The sequence below is a fragment of the Balaenoptera musculus genome, chromosome 19 (genome assembly GCF_009873245.2).
Source record: "Balaenoptera musculus isolate JJ_BM4_2016_0621 chromosome 19, mBalMus1.pri.v3, whole genome shotgun sequence".
NCBI lineage: Eukaryota > Metazoa > Chordata > Mammalia > Artiodactyla > Balaenopteridae > Balaenoptera > Balaenoptera musculus.
The window spans coordinates 13,767,001-13,783,429 of record NC_045803.1 but is presented as its reverse complement, the minus strand read 5'-3'; the positions used below and the strand labels follow the sequence as shown (position 1 = coordinate 13,783,429).

The 16,429-nt window shown below is 53.1% G+C and overlaps 1 protein-coding gene across 1 annotated transcript; it reads left to right on the top strand.

Moving 5' to 3' along the window:
- The first annotated feature begins 3,709 nt into the window (after positions 1-3,709).
- DLL3 (delta like canonical Notch ligand 3) lies at positions 3,710-11,857 on the top strand. The gene is made up of 9 exons (XM_036832587.1): positions 3,710-3,778; positions 3,906-4,187; positions 5,035-5,092; positions 6,035-6,277; positions 7,212-7,429; positions 8,511-8,733; positions 10,273-10,852; positions 11,103-11,187; positions 11,531-11,857. Exons 1-9 carry the CDS (start codon positions 3,710-3,712, stop codon positions 11,534-11,536), a joined length of 1,764 nt encoding a protein of 587 aa, XP_036688482.1. The 3' UTR covers positions 11,537-11,857.
- Positions 11,858-16,429: the final 4,572 nt, after the last annotated feature.

Sequence of the window (16,429 nt, the reverse complement as noted above, 5' to 3'; positions counted from 1 at the left end):
ACAGCTCGTGCTCAGGCTGCATGTATATTCAGTGGGGCTTATTGTTACCAGGCCATGTTGGTTCTTCCTAGACTGAAATATCCTGTACCGTTTTGGCAGTCGCCTGCCCCCGGCTGTCTCAGCGTCTCCTGCTCCAGCCAGCATTTAGTGCTAGTACCAGTTAGATACTTTTAAAAACCCTTCCCTGGTATTTGTGAAAATAATTAAAATGTATTTGAAACTGTGTGGGCCAGATTGAACTTGAACTCTAGATTTTTAAACAAGGCTCAAAGACGTCTACAAATAAGGAACATTTGCAGCCCTCCACCTCCACCCTGAGGTGGACCATTTGTGATCCAGGAGAGAGTTTCCCCGATATCCTCAGGATTCCCTAGCTTGAGAGCGTCTGCAGGATTGAGGGAGGGCCTGTGTTTTCTTTGCAGGTAGCTTTGAGCGTTGGAAACTCCTAACTGAAAGCAATGTATTTGGGGAACATGATCCTGGGGAGAGGGTTTGTGGACGGAGGGAGCCACCACAAGTGAGTGCTCGCTGACCACAGGGGGTGACCCATGGGACCTTCTGAGGAGCCTTTTGAAATGTGACTCAGATCTGTCCACCCACGGGGCATGAAAGGAGGAAGTACGTTTGTCCATTGGCCCGTGGCCCTGGGGGTTAAGGTTTGCACTCTGGGTGGCACATGCTTCAGTGTCCAGTGGGTTCCTCCAAGGCCTCTCCCCGACATTGATGCCGGTTCAGGGATGGTGCTGTCAGGTCACACCTGCTTAAAGCTGGAGGGAAGGAGAGGGTTTGACTTGTGCCAGGTGGCCTCTGAGACGCTGCTTACGTGACATGGCGTAGGATGTTTATATCAAATGCTCGGTGCTAGGGCTGCATTAGGGCGTCATCTGGTGGGCATGATTGGGCCAGTGTTAACGCATATCCCAGCAGGGGCTGAATTCCCAGGTTGCACGCCACTTGCAAGCCCTGTGACCCTGGGCAAGGTCTCAAGCATCTCAGTTTGCTCATTCATAAGAGGTTAATAATAGTACCTCTCATTTGCTTACTCAACAAATATTTCCTAAGTACTGACTGCCAGGCCTCATTTTAGGCACAAGGGTGTATTGGTGAACAAACTAGAGAAAAAGCTCTAGAAAAAAAGGAGATGATGTTCTCATGGAGGAGACAAAATGGTCAGATATTTCTCGGGGTAAAATAAATGCATAGAGAAAAGCATGGTAAGGAGATAGAGTGGTTTGGGAACAGGAGTGCTGTTTTAGATTGAATGGGACAGTCAGAGAAGGTCTCTTGGGAGGGTGTATTTGAGCAGAGACCAGAATGAAATGAGACAAACCATGGGGATATCTGGGTGTGCCGGGCATGGTCACCCCAGGGCCTTTGCACTTGCTATGCCCTCTGCCGGGAATGTTTTTTTCCCAGGATCCATATAGCTCACTCCCTCCCCTCCTTCAGGTCTTTGCAGATGTCACCTCAGCATTGCCTTCTGTGGGCTCTAAGGTGGGCACATAAGGAAAAGTCCTAGATAGCCAAAAAGATGCTTGGAAATTCCTTAAAGTACACATACAGACTTGAGAGAATTCACATGAAACGCTATCATGCCTGGCAGAAACCCTCAATAAAGGCTGGCTGTTTTTACAATCTTTAAAATCTTTGAGATATCTCAGACCTGGAAACTGTTACCTCCACAGTTATCCAGGGCAGGAATTTGCCTTCTCCCACAGCTTGTAATAGCTGTCCAAATCTCATTTGAATAGTTCCTATAATGGGAGGCTCACTCCTTCACCTACCCCAGTACAGGCCCTAATTTGCCTCCCAGTAACCGGGTCCACAAGGTCTGGCTCTGTGCTTTGGGGCCACAGAACCTGTTTGAGTAGGGGGATGTGGATGGAGGGCCTTAAATGTCAACCTTAGAATTTCAGAAGCTGGAAGGCACTGGGGAGCCATGGAAGAGTCTATGTAGGAGAGGGACATGGTCAGATTTGTGCTTAGAAAGACCTCATAGGTCAGAGTGGTTGGGGCTCGGATAGAGGAGTCCCCAGGGGCTGTGGGAACTCAGAAGAGGTGCCTGGCCCCCTTGGGGGGTGTTAGGGAAGGCCTCCTATAGGTGAAGTCTGAATGGTAAGAACAGAATTTAAAAAGAAGGAAGTGGAAAGAATATATCAAGTAGAAGAAAAACCTGTGCAAAGGAACCTGGGATGTTCTGCACAACTGACCATGGCCCTCCCCTGTTCCAAACCCTTCCATGACTCCCGTCCTCAGGATTATGAGAAAACTGTTTAGATTGAGTTCTTTCATTCATTAAAAATGACTGAGCACTTACTGTATGCCTGGCTCTACTGGGCTGTGCTTTATTGAGCACCTTCTCCAAAAGAAAAATATGTACGTATATAATTGAACCTGTATTTCCCCCTATAATTATTAGCTTCTAAGTGTTAAATTTTTTTATTCTGGAAAAAAAAAGTTTACTCCATCTAAAGGGCTTTGCTCAGCACCTGGCACAGAGTAAATGATTAGGACCAGAGGGCTGGAACATCTGCTCTAACCAGCTTTCCTTGCGGTGGTCCTGGAATACTAAGGAGCTTCTGGAGGGCGCGGGGTGCCCCCTTTCCCCATTCATCCTGGAGTGAGGGAGCGGGCCCCTGATCTGTGAGGACCGAATTTCCTGCCCATTTGCTGCTCACACCTTCCGGAGGCCAAACGGGCAGCCCAGCTGCGGCCCAAAGGGGGAGGGGCGCGGCCGCCCAGCAGATGGCAGCATTTACATACAGCTGGGAGCCCCCTCTGAGGCGGGGGCTCCTCGCCCTGGCGTCTGGTGCATCCGTGATGCGGGTTTGGGGAGGGTGGCTTTGTTTTGGGGAGGGGAACACAATCAAGCATGCGCGCGTGCGCGCGCACACACACACACACACACACACGGGTCCACAAAGAACACTGGATCTTCATCGTATCCACACAGGGCTACACTCATGGACCTCCCGCACCCAGCCTCCTTCACACACAAGCCCTCAGCCATTCACAACCTTGCACAGACCTTACCACACACACAAACACACACAGCCACCTAGAAGCACCTGCACAGACCACAAAGTCACAGGTTCCTACAACTACACACAGTGGTCCAGGAGCTAACACACTTTTGTACACCTGCACAGAGAAGCATCTACACAGCCACAGAATCTCAAAAAGTCACACAACCATTAAATCATGTACATCTCCATTCTCCCATGCAGGTGTCTGCGTGCATGTATACACACACACACACACACACACACACACACACAGAATCTTAGAATTATTTACAACCTCACAAAGAGGCTTAACCATATACAATTTCAGGCACACGTGGAGCCACACAATCTGACCTAGACACACAATCACAGTCATGTACACCCTCCAATAGCTCTTGCTCATACATCACACACACTCAGAGTTTTAAAATCATATCCAACCTCACACACAAGCTTAACCCCCCCAACCCCACCCTATCCTCAGCCACACAAATCATGCCCACAACTGCATATAATATGTGCACTCACTGCACTGCCTGTGGCCACGACACAGTCTCACGGCTGCTCCAGCACGCTCTCCTTCCCCTGCGACCTCCTCCCCTAGGGTCCCCTGCAGCCGGCGGCTGCCCGAAGGGGCGGAGCTGTCCTCTCAGATATAAGGCTCCGGAGCCAGCAGCTGCGGCTCCCAAGACCTCCGGAAGGCCATGGTCTCCCCGCAGATGCCCCAGCTCCTCTCCCCGACGGTGATCCTGGCGCTCTTTTTCCTTCCCCAGGTCGGAGCCGGAGTGGAAAGGGTGGATGGGAGGGGGTGCGACCCGGGGGTCTTGGGGAGGGGGCGCGGGGCGGATGAGACGTCTGGGTCCCCGCAGTCCCCTCACCCTGTACCCCTTTCCGCCCCAGACACGGCCGGCCGGCGTCTTCGAGCTGCAGATCCACTCTTTCGGGCCAGGACCAGGCCCGGGCGCCCCGCGGTCCCCCTGCAAGGCCGGGGACACCTGCCGCCTCTTCTTCAGGGTCTGCCTGAAGCCAGGGATCTCCGAGGAGACCGCCGAGTCTCCGTGCACCCTGGGCGCGGCGCTGAGTGCGCGCGGACCGGTCTACACTGCGCAGCCCGGAGCGCCAGCGCCTGACTTGCCGCTGCCGGACGGCCTCATGCGCGTGCCCTTCCGGGACGCCTGGCCGGTGAGACCCAGTCCCGGGGCACGCCCGTGCGGGGGGCCTTACCCAAACCTCGACTGCCATCTGCCTTCCAACTTCCAAGACCCTGCCCCCTGGAGACCCCAAATTCCCAGTAACTCCATCATCTGGAATTCTCAGACCCATAAACCCTACCCATAAACCCAAATTTTCTGATTCCGAATTTCCCTCTAGGGATCCCAGATCCCAGCCTTGCATGCCTGGAACCCTGAATTCCCAGAACCCCAAACTCACCTTCTAGAAATCCTCAATTCACAGAACCCTACCCCTGTTCCTTGGGGATCTTTAAACACTGGTATCCTCATCTTTATCCCCAAATTTCCTTGCACCTAGGGAGACTTTCACACTCTGTCTTGGGGACCCCCAATATCCTCTCACCTTATCTCTTCTCAGACCTTCCAGTTGGGGCCTGTATCCATGACTTTTTCACCTCCAAAATCCTATTTCCCATCCCACAACCCCAAAAGCATAAAGGTGAACAGAATTGTTTTTGAATTCTAGACGCTTATGCTTTTGGGCAAGTGACTTTCCCTTTTCCAGCCTCAGTATCCTCATCTGTAAAATGGGATCATCATGGTACATTACAGTGGTCCCTTTTGAGAGATTCAACCAGGTATCTTGAGTATAGTGCTTACCACATAGTAAGTGCTCAATAAAGAAAGCCAAAACAGTCATTCCTTCCCTGGGCCAGCCTCTGGGAATTGTCCCTTGCCTGTCTGGTCCCTGGAATGGTCGTCACTCTTTACCTCTTAAAATCTGGCCTTCTTCGAGTACCTACCTGCCCTGACCACTGTTTTCATTCTTCCCTCTCCACCTTCCTCCACCCAACCAGGGCACCTTCTCTCTCATCATTGAAACCTGGAGAGAGGAGTTAGGAGAACAGATTGGAGGTGAGTATCTTCAATTCTGGGACTTCAGTGTAGAGTGTGGGAGATCCAGGGAGCTGGGGCCCGATGTGAGGTCCAGGAGAGTGACATGGGGCTGTCTGTAGGGTGGGGCATTCATGGGATTGCTGGACCCATGATGTCATCACAGCTCCCGGAGCGTGGTGCTGGGTGTTGACAGCCCCAGGGCTCTTGGCATGTCGACACAGAAATGTCCTGATACCAGGCAAAGCGGGGTGGGGGCAGGGAGAGCGGGAAGAAGCTCTCTTACTATCTTGGAGTCGCAGCAGCAGCGTTTCACAGTCCTGCTCTGTCACCATCTGATTTTGAGAACCCAGGGTACAATATGAGTTACTTTCTGGTTCTTGTAGGCAAAGCTGTGTCACCTTGTCCATATAGAGGGCCTCAGGACCCCTTTGGGATGTTGCAGTTTCACCAGAGAGGTTTCAGGGAGGGATATGGGATGATCTTAACCTTAATTCGAGGGGGACTTTGATGCTATATAAGGCCCACAGGCGGGGTTCTGTCACCATTTTGATATAGGAAAATCCTCAGGCACAATTTGGGGGTGTTTTTTTTTGGGGGGGGGGTGTTTTTGACCTCACTTCAAAGACCTGTCATTGCCCCTTGGCCATATTAGGGATGTCATATGTCCCAGGGTGTTAGGGGTCTCATAACTACTTTAATATACAAAGATTCTGGGGCAAAATATAGGGGCACTTCGGCTTCTCTGGGAGAACTGTTATCATCATGATGGTCATAGAGTTCGCGTCATCGAAGATCCCAGAGCGCATTAGGGGAGTTTGCAGCCTTGCTAAGTAACTGCCATTCTCAGGACTCAAAAGGGGTGTTTTGGCTTCGTTAAAATGGGAAGGGAGCCTGCGCGCTCCGTCTCCATCCCGAGACCGAGGCGGGCCGCAGCCTAGCACATCTCCCTTCACCCCGCAGGGCCCGCTTGGAGCCTGCTGGCGCGCGTGGCGGGCCGGCGTCGCCTGGCGGCCGGGGGCCCGTGGGCCCGGGACGTGCAGCGCGCAGGCGCCTGGGAGCTGCGCTTCTCCTACCGCGCGCGCTGCGAGCCGCCGGCGGTTGGGGCCGCGTGCGCGCGCCTCTGCCGCTCGCGCGGCGCCCCCTCGCGGTGTGGCCCGGAACTGCGCCCCTGCCCGCAGATAGAGGACAAATGCGAGGCACCGCGTGAGTCCTGCGTTCAACCGCACCCCATCCCGTCACGGCTCCTCCGGCTCCTTTCACAACCTAGTTACCCTCTTCAGGGAATTGGGGACCCGAGAACCCCTCGCCAGCTTCACTCATGGTCTTCAGCCCGCTCCCATGATCCAGCTACCACTTTCTGGGAAACTGAGGACCCTAGATTTCTCTCCAGCCCTGTCTGGGCACTCCAGCCCCCTTCCCTCTTCCCAGCACTCTTGTCTCCCCAAATAAGAACCGCACACCCATTTCCCATCCTTGTACCCCCAGTTACTCCCCGAATCCATACCCACACCCCTTTCCAGATGCTCGGACCCCAAAGCTCTTCTAATTCTGGGGCCCTCCTTACCCCCACTCAGGAGCTTTGGAAGCTCCTCCCATCCCCCCCAGGGGTTTCACCATCCTCCCTCCCTGTGATTGCACTCCAGACCCCGCTGCGTTCTAAGGCTTGGGATTCCCCAACCCACCCTAGATATCGCAATGTCTGAGCCCCACTGAAGCCCCTAGGACCCCCAGGCTTATCCAGATCCTCCCAGACCTCCCCTAATCCAAGGCCCTCCCATTTCCCCTGAAAGGCCAAGGGTACCTCCTCAAACCTTGATCCTCTTCCTTCATTCTCCTCTCTCCAAGCTCAGACCTGGGAGCCCCCACTCCATTCTCCTTCCAAGAGCACAGACTCTGGAACTCATTGGTCTGGGTTCAGATCCTCGCTGTGCCACTTCCTAGCTGGGTAAATCACCCTGCCTCTCGGGGCCTCAGTTTCCCTGTCTGTAAACTGGGAGTCGCAATACCATCTAGCCCATTGGGTTGACAGTCACAAAGATGAAACAAGTGATGCACGGAAAGTGCTCAGAAATTTCTCTGATTTCTTATCCTCCCTTCATCAATATTCCTCTTTCCTCTGCCTCTCCTTCCCCCATAGCGGCATGTCGAGCAGGCTGCAGCCCAGAGCACGGCTTCTGTGAGCAGCCCGATGAATGTCGATGCCTGGAGGGCTGGACTGGGCCCCTCTGCACAATCCCTGTCTCCACCAGCAGCTGCCTCAGCCCCAGGGGCCCATCCTCTGCCACCACTGGATGCCTCGTACCCGGGCCTGGGCCCTGTGATGGGAATCCGTGTGCCAACGGAGGCAGCTGTAGTGTCAGTATCACACCCCCCCTCACCCCACCGATCCTGGGTAGTACTTTTCCCAGGGAGTCCCCTGTCTGGGGCTCCATGAGACAACAGCCTGAGGGGGCGGGGGCTGGGGCAGCTATCAGGGAGGGCTTCCTGGAGGTGTCCAACCTGCATCTGGGGGCCTTGAAGTACGATGATGTGTTGGGGAGAGCAGACCCAGTGGGTGGCACCTAAAGGTGTGGATGTGGGAATGATGAGGGATCCTGTCGGGCCACAAACTGCCCCGCCTATGGGGTAGAGAACTAGTCAGAACTCAAGGTAGGGGTGGTGGGGCCGAGTGGGTTGAGGATTAGGGATGGGCGGGCATCAGAGAAGGCTTCCTGAAGATGGACCCGGGCTGGGGCTTCTGAAGTCCGATTTGGCAGACAGGAGGCGACTGGAGAAGCTAGACCAGACGAGTGGCCTGGGGGAAGCGAAGGTGTGGTGGTGGGAGTGAGCCTGGGATGAAGCAGAGCCTGGTGTGGGCCACCTGGACACTGCCACCACGGGACAGTGAGAAACACTCAGCGTTCAAGTTAGGGGGAGGGCCTGAGAAGGGGAGATCCAGGGAAGGCTCCATGGAAGAGGTGGGCTTAGAGCTAGGACCTGGAATTAGGCCTGGGCCACGCGGACAGCATCGGGGAGGGCAGACAGGGTGGGCAGCATTTGGCAGCAAAGGTGTAGAGGTGGAAACGGGATCTCTCCGGGCCTCCAGAGCCTCCCCTCTGTGGGGTTGGATGGGCAGACCCAGAAACGTGGAACAGAGAGGTTGTCTCGGCCTCAGGGACTTCCTCGGTGAGGCCCCTACACCCTAGGAGGTGGGACTAGACAAGGAGCAGCCCCCCAATGGTCAAGACTGGGGAAGGGGGGACTTTCCTGGCGGTCCAGCGGTTAAGACTCCGTGCTTTCACCACAGGAGGCACAGGTTCAATCCCTGGTCAGGGAACTAAGATCCCTCATGCCGCTTCGGGCGGCCAAAAAAAAAAAAAAAAAAAAAAGACTGAGGAGAGGGATGGGACTTCTTTCTAAGGAGATGCTGATCCAAAGTCCTCTTGCCCGTGCCCAGGAGACCCCAGGGTCCTTCGAATGCACCTGTCCCCGTGGGTTCTACGGGTTGCGGTGTGAGGTGAGCGGGGTGACATGTGCGGATGGACCTTGCTTCAACGGCGGCTTGTGTGTGGGAGGTGCGGACCCCGACTCTGCCTACATCTGCCGTTGCCCGCCCGGTTTCCAAGGCTCCAATTGTGAGAAGAGGGTGGACCGGTGCAGCCTGCAGCCGTGCCGGAATGGTGAGGTGGGGAGGACAGAGCGGTGAGGGAGGGGAGTGGGGGTCCCTGCATGGTCAGTGGGCAAGAGCAGGTCTTGGCTCACACAGTCCCGGGTGGGGATCCTGGCTTTGCCTCCTCTCGGCCTGCGGCTGGGCTCCCCTCTGCCCAGTCTCAGTTTGCTCTTCTGTAAAACGGGCGAGGTGACATTCCTATCTCATAACTACTTGTTGAGCATCTACTGTGTGCCAGGCCCTGTTCCAGGGATACAGTAGGGAATGAGATGAAAGCCCCCACCCTCGTAGAGCTGATGGAGCAGAGAGACAATAAAGAAGATCAATGAGTAAATATAGGAGGTTTTGTGGTGATAAAAACTAAGAAGAGGGAATCCCCTGGTGGTTAGGACTCTGTGCTTCCACTGCAGGGGGCACGGGTTCAATCCCTGGTCGGGGAACTAAGATCCCAAAAGCCGTGAGGCGCCGCCAAAAACAAAACAAAACAAAACAAAAAAACGAAGAAAAATAAAGCCAGAAGGGGGATGAGAAGTAGTGTGTATGGGGTGGCAGGCTGGCATTTTAGCTAGAGTGGGTAAGGAAGACCATGCTGCAGGTAGGGAGGCAGCCATGTGTGGATCTGAGGGAAGAGTATGTTCCAGGCAGAGGGATGAACAAGTGCAAAGACCCTGAGGTAGGAATGTGCCTGGTGTGTTGAGCATCGCAGGGAAGCCAGTGTGGTTGGAGCAGAGGGAGTGAGGGCAGGCTGGCGAGCGATGAGGTCAGGGAGGTGACTGGGACAGATCCTGTAGGGCTTCATGGGTTATGGGGGGGATTCTGGTGTTACCCTGAGATGGAGCCAGAGGAGGGTTCTGAATAGTGGTGAGACCTGATTTGACATAGGTATTAAAATATTAAATGAGACCATGAATGTGAAGGGCTCAGCGCCCTCTTATTTTAATACTAATTCTCTCCAAAACGCTCGCTGAGTGTTCACTCTGGGCTGAGTGGTAGTGGGAACACAGCAGTGGTACATAGGGGTACCAGTCCAGAGGGGAAGACAGAGTCGTCCTTAGACAGGGCCCACAGTGGCCAGGGTGAGATGGGGGAGCGCAGGGTTGGGATGGAGGAAGAATCGGATGGCTTTCTGGAGGAGGGGACACCTGAGCACAGACCTGGAGGATGAGCTCGAGAAGAGAACAGGTGAAAAGAATGAGAGAAAAGGAGGAAGGGAAAAGGGAGAAGAAGGCACGGGCAAAGGCCAGGTGGTTCAAACCCGTCGTTCCAGAACTGTTGAAGCTATTTCAGTACGGTTAAAGCCGAGAAAAAGAGACAGAGACTCAGAGAACCAAAGAGGTGTGAGGCCGAGTTAATCCAAGACTTCACCAGGGGGAAAAGAGGCGGGCCGGTTTTCCAGGCAAACTCCCAGAGGCTGGCCCTAGAGTTAGACGGTAGAGGGGGGCCCAGAGAAAAGATGAGGGCGGGGATCACCGAGCTGAGAAGAAATCGCGGGCGGGCTTGGGGGACTCCCCCCAATCGGGCCGCGCCCCTGACGCCCCCTTCCCCACAGGCGGGCTCTGCCTGGATCTGGGCCACGCCCTGCGCTGCCGCTGCCGCTCCGGCTTCGCGGGGCCGCGCTGCGAGCACGACCTGGATGACTGCGCCAACCGCGCCTGCGCCAACGGCGGCACCTGCCTGGAGGGCGGCGGCGCGCGCCGTTGCTCCTGCGCGCTGGGCTTCGGCGGCCGCGACTGCCGCGAGCGCGCCGACCCCTGCGCTGCGCGCCCCTGCGCCCACGGCGGGCGTTGCTACGCGCACTTCTCCGGCCTTGTCTGCGCCTGCGCGCCCGGCTACATGGGCGCGCGGTGCGAGTTCCCGGTTCACCCTGACGGCGCAGGCGCGTTGCCTGTGGCCCCGCCGGGTCTGAGGCCGGGGGACCCGCAGCGCTTCCTTTTGCCACCGGCTTTGGGACTGCTGGTGGCCGCGGGCTTGGCCGGCTCTGCGCTCTTGCTGGTCCACGTGCGACGCCGTGGCCCTGGCCGGGATACTGGGTCTCGCTTGCTGGCGGGAACCCCGGAGCCATCGGTCCACGCGCTCCCTGATGCACTCAACAACATGAGGACGCGGGAAGGTGCCGGGAATGGCCCGAGGTGAGTGGCTTGGCCGCAGACGTAAGGCATGTCCCTCTCGGCTGCTTGCATCAATCTCCGTAATGCAATTGTCCTGATTCCTTGATGGGCCTTCTTTGATTGGTCCCTTTCTCTTATCCCAGCTCCAACCTTTTTCTGGTTGGGTCGTTTCACAATTCCTCTGGTTGGCTTTGGGTTCCCCTCCTTGGTGGGTGGGAAAACAAGATATGAGAATTTAAAGTGTCTGGATCTTACTCTTTTCCTCCCACAGCTCGTCCTCAGATTGGAATCGCCCTGAAGATGGAGACGCTCGTTCGGTTTACGTCATATCTGCTCCTTGTATCTATGCTCGGGAGGTAGTTACCCACCTTTCCCCACTCTGCGCACGTTGGGCATGCTGGGTAGAGGCAGCTCCTGCTTTTCCTGTAGCCCTCCATTATCTGTAAAATGAGGAGGGTAGAGTCTCTAGAAGGTCCTCTGCCCATTTTCCAGTTTTGACTTAATTTAGTTCTATCTTGCATGCCTTTTGCTATCGTTTTGAGCTACCTGGCATCTTCTCTTTGGATGACCTTTGGGCTTCAAGAGGTCACAGTGGGGAGCCTCAGCCAGAGCTTCTCCACTGATTTCCACTCACTGGGGAGGGGGGGGGGAGGCGGAGGGGCAGACCTTTCTAATGCTTCCTACTTCCTCTGTTTCTAGGCCTGAGCTGCCCCTTCTCCATCAGCACCTGGGGACAGAACCTGGATATTTTTGTATTCTCTGCTTCAGACACTTTGGAGTTCAAGCTGGAAGGGGTGATGGGGAGGATTTTACCATTGGAAGTTGTACATAATGGTTATTTATATCCTATCTCTTTTTCTCTCCCCATCTCTCCAGAGACATCTATAAAGGCTCTTAGTTTGATCAGCTTTGACTCATCAAGTTGAGTGCTTTGTATGTGGTTTTGGGGCTGAGGGGAGAGATTTTGTCTCCTGAGAAGAATAATAGGACTCTACTGCAGGGGTCAGAAACAACTCAAAGTAGTTTAAATAAACAAGAGAATTTATTAGTTTATAAAAGTGAAAATCCTGTGGCAGGTGTAGCTTTAGCAGGGCTGGATTCAGGGGCTCAGTGTTTTCCTCCAGTTGTCTCTAGGATGACTTCATATGCAGACAGGCTTTCACTGGCCCTGGCTTGTCACATGGCCTTGCTCAAACTAGGGGCCAGGCAGTATGGCTTATTTTGATTGGCCAGGCTTGGCCATCTGTCTAGTGCGTGGCAGGGATTAAGGTCAGCCTGTCTAAACCACATGGAATATGTGGGCAAAGGAGTGTCCCTTTCCGTATCAAAAATCAGCGTTTGTTACTAGATATAAGTACTGTACCTGGCAGGCAAACGGACAGAACCAGTCAGAGCAGAAAGAAACTATTTTACAGAGGAACGGGAGGCTCAGAGAGTGGAGTAACTGCTGCAGCTCCTTCCTGATGGGATGGAACAAATCTAGGTAAGATCTAGCAGAGAGGGGGAAGCTTCCTAAATTTGGGGACTATCCTAAGAGAGTTCATCACACATCTAATACTACTTCTACCACTGAAAATAGAAAAAGCCTGCATCAGCCAATTTCTGCCAATCCTCCTTCCCCATATTTTCTAGTGGGGTATAGGCTGGGACAGTGCCCAAGCACTTTTGGAAATGAGCAAAACCATAGGAACTGAAGATGAGAGAACAGAGAAAAGTAACAAATGGAATATAGCAACAAATGAACAAATGAAGGAGTCCTTTTATTAGAACATCAGCCAAGGGATCCACATGTTCTTTTAATTCAGTCAACGATACCATATACTGAATAAATACTTATACGTACAAATTCTCCTTTCAAGTTTCACTATATTGAATTTCTGTGTCATGAGAATTAACTGTACCATTAAGGAATATGGACATTGAAACAAAAGCCTACTATCAAATGATATTTAAATTGAGATTAAAGGCAGACATCAACACCAGCCCATTGTTCCTTCCAAGACAACGCGATATTCAGAGGCCGAGTCTTTGCTGCCTTGAACAAATTATACCACCTGCCGAGAGAGCAGAACTCAATTTAAAAGCAAAGATGGGAAGCTGTGTTACACTCATCATGTATTTTTTTAAAAATTTATTTATTTTATGTATTTATTTTTAGCTGCGTTTGGTCCTCGTTGCTGCGTGTGGGCTTTCTCTAGTTGTGGTGAGCGGGGGCTACTCTTCATTGCGGTGCACGGGCTTCTCATTGTGGTGGCTTCTCTCGTTGTGGAGCACGGGCTCTAGGTGCGTGGGCTTCAGTAGTTGCGGCATGTGGGCTCAGTAGTTGTGGCTCGCGGGCTCTAGAGTACAGGCTCAGTAGCAGTGGGGCACGGGCTTAGTCGCTCTGCAGCATGTGGGATCTTCCCGGACCAGGGATCGAACCCGTGTTCCCTGCATTGGCAGGTGGATTCTTAACCACTGCGCCACCAGGGAAGTCCCTTCATCATGTATTTTTGATCAATGACTGCATGCAAGCTGAAGGCAGGCAGCTGAATCCCATGGCTTTCCCCTTTGATGCACTTCTGGTGTCAAGGATGCCTCACCTATCTCAGAGTCTTGGCACCATCACTGTACATGTCGGTGAGTCATCACAGGAACAGTACTGGCGGGATTATCAAAGAGTGATGACCAGAGTCCTCTGATTCACCACCATAAGGGAAGAGTCCCACACCCAAGTCTGGAGGCCCTTTAAAGTGCAGGCTCTGTTCTATCGCTTTGCCTCACAGGCTGCTGCAGGCTCAGCCTAAGGTCGTAGCCTCTGGGGCAAGGAAGACTATCTCAGATGATCAGAGCTTGCAGGGAAGAGAAAGTTATTCTGGTCCAAATCCTTCACTTTTTTTTTTTTAAATTTTATTTATTTATTTATTTTTGGCTGTGTTGGGTCTTCGTTGCTGCGCGCGGGCTTTCTCTAGTTGCAGCGAGCGAGGGCTACTCTTCGTTGCGGTGCGCGGGCTTCTCATTGCAGTGGCTTCTCTCATTGTGGAGCACGGGCTCTAGGTGCGTGGGCTTCAGTAGTTGCGGCACGCGGGCTCAGTAGTTGTGGCTCACGGGCTCTAGAGCACAGGCTCAGGAGTTGTGGCACACGAGCTTAGTTGCTCCGTGGCATGTGGGACCTTCCCGGACCAGGGATCGAACCTGTGTCCCCTGCATTGGCAGGCGGATTCTCAACCACTGCGCCACCGGGGAAGCCCCAAATCCTTCACTTTAAAGGTGAAAGGAAGCAGGGCCCCAGAGGACTAAGGTGGAGGGCATTGCACGCCAAAGAGAAACTTGTCATTTTTTTTCTCTTTTGGCAGAGCTTTAAATCTTTAAATCGAGCATACACTTAATTGCATTTAGCACAATGGCAGTAGCAAATAAAGTAACCTAAATGATCACTCCAAAAAAGCGAAAACAAAGACAAAAAACCAAAAAGCCTACAAATGCACAGAAATCAGACTGCTTTGGCTCAGATCTTGGTTCTGCCATGTATTCAGACAAGTCACTTTACCTCTCTGTGCCTTAATTTCCTTATCTGTAAAATGAAACTAGTAATAGAATCTGCTTCAGAAGTTTGTGACTATTAAATGAGTTAATAAGTACAAAGCATTTTATAACAGAGGCTGGCATGCAATAGATGCTCAGTAAATATTACTTCTCAATATTACGCTGTAAGAGGAAAGCCCATTTCAAGTTCATTTCACAGAGGGGGCAAACTGAAGCCCAAAGAGGGGTAGACGCTTGCCTAGCATCACACAGAAAATTCAGTGTCTTTCTTTTTTTTTTTTTGGCTGTGTTGGGTCTTTGTTGCTGGACGCAGGCTTTCTCTAGTTGCGGCGAGCGGGGGCTACTCTCCGTTGCGGTGCACGGGCTTCTCATTGCGGTGGCTTCTCTTGTTGCAGAGCACGGGCTCTAGGCACGCGAGCTTCAGTAGTTGTGGCACGTGGGCTCAGTAGTTGTGGCTCGCGGGCTCTAGAGCGCAGGCTCAGTAGTTGTGGCGCATGGGCTTAGTTGCTCCATGGCATGTGGGATCTTCCCAGACCAGGGCTCGAACCCGTGTCCCCCGCATTGGCAGGCGGATTCCCAACCACTGTGCCACCAAGGAAGCCCTCAGTGTCTTTCTTGACCTTCCTGGTTTTTGGGACCCAGGCCCAAGGTTTAGCACAGGAGGGGCTCTCAGGGGTTGGGAAGCACAGTGGGCTTCTGTTTGAAACCCTTCCATGAATCTGAATAAGGTCTGTACCTGACCTAATAGTATTGGACTGGACTTCCCTGGTGGTCCAGCGGTTAAGAATCCACTTGCCAAAAAAAAAAAAAAAAAAGAATCCACTTGCCAGTGCAGGGGACATGGGTTTGATCCCTGGTCCGAGAAGATCCCACATGCCTCAGGGCAACTAAGCCTGTGTGCCACAACTACTGAGCCCACACACCGCAGCTACTGAGCCTGCGTGCTGTAACTGCTGAAGCCTGCACCTAGAGCCCGTGCTCCACAACAAGAGAAGACACTGCAATGAGAAGCCTGCACACCAAAACGAAGAGTAGCCCCTGCTTGCCACAGCTAGAGAAAGCCTGTGCAGCAACAAAGACCCAGTGCAGGCAGAAAAAAAAAAAAAAAAAAAAAATAGTATTGGACCAATAGGTTTTGACAATGTACTGTGGTTACATAAGATGTTGTTATTGGGAAAAACTGGGTGAAAGTTACACAGGAATTCTCTGTACTATTTTCCCAACTTCTCACAAGTGTTAAAACTATTTCAAAATAAAAAGACATTTATTGAGTGCCTACTGTGTGCCAGGCCTTGTTCTAGGAGCTGAGGATTCAGCAGTGAGCGAGACAAGTTCCCACCCTGGAGGAACTCAGTGTGATAGAGCCCTTGACACAGGGTTCTGTGTCAGGACCCTAGAGTCTGATGGCTGCCGTTTGAATCCTGGCTCTGCCACTTACCAGCTGGGGGCATGTGTGTAGCACTTAGCGCTACATGAATGTAAAATCTGTTATTGTTGTTATTATTTTTCTCCAGGTCTCTCAGTTGTCACCTCTTCTAGGAAGCCCTCTCTGATTGCCCCCAGACTGGTTCTAACACCTGTTTTGGGATCCCACAAGTCCCCATGCTTCCTCACCATATCTCTAACCTCTCTGCCTGTGCCTCCTCCACCCTCGCCCTGACCTCACTGCGCTGCCACTGTTGGGTAAGGGGTATATCTCCTCTACTGGACAGGGAGCCTGATAACTGGACTTCAGCTTTCCTGACTGCTCTGGCCCCAGAGTCACCCAGTACAGGACTGTGCACATAGCAGGCACTCAATGAACATACAGTGAACGCCTGAATGTTAAGGACACTGGCAATCTGGAGGTAGGGATTTGGGGGATGGGAATTATCAGGGGAGATCCAGAGGCCTCTGCCCCATCCCCGGCTCAGGGCAATAGAACCTGCACACTGAATGGAACCCCTTGTAATAGCGCCCCATTGTGTTTCCCTCCCGTTTTAGAAGCCGGTGCGGATGAGGCTCTCCCCACCTAAGGCAGGAGGGTCGGGCAGGATCCCAACCCGGGCTACCTGGGGTGCGCCCCTCTCCCCC

Excerpts from the sequence above, each read along its gene's own strand:
- DLL3 (XM_036832587.1), top strand. The coding sequence starts at position 3,710 with ATGGTCTCCCCGCAGATGCCCCAGCTCCTCTCCCCGACGGTGATCCTG. Across the intron at positions 6,278-7,211 it reads GGACAAATGCGAGGCACCGC|CGGCATGTCGAGCAGGCTGC; the intron begins GTGAGTCCTGCG and ends CTTCCCCCATAG. Across the intron at positions 8,734-10,272 it reads CCTGCAGCCGTGCCGGAATG|GCGGGCTCTGCCTGGATCTG; the intron begins GTGAGGTGGGGA and ends CCTTCCCCACAG.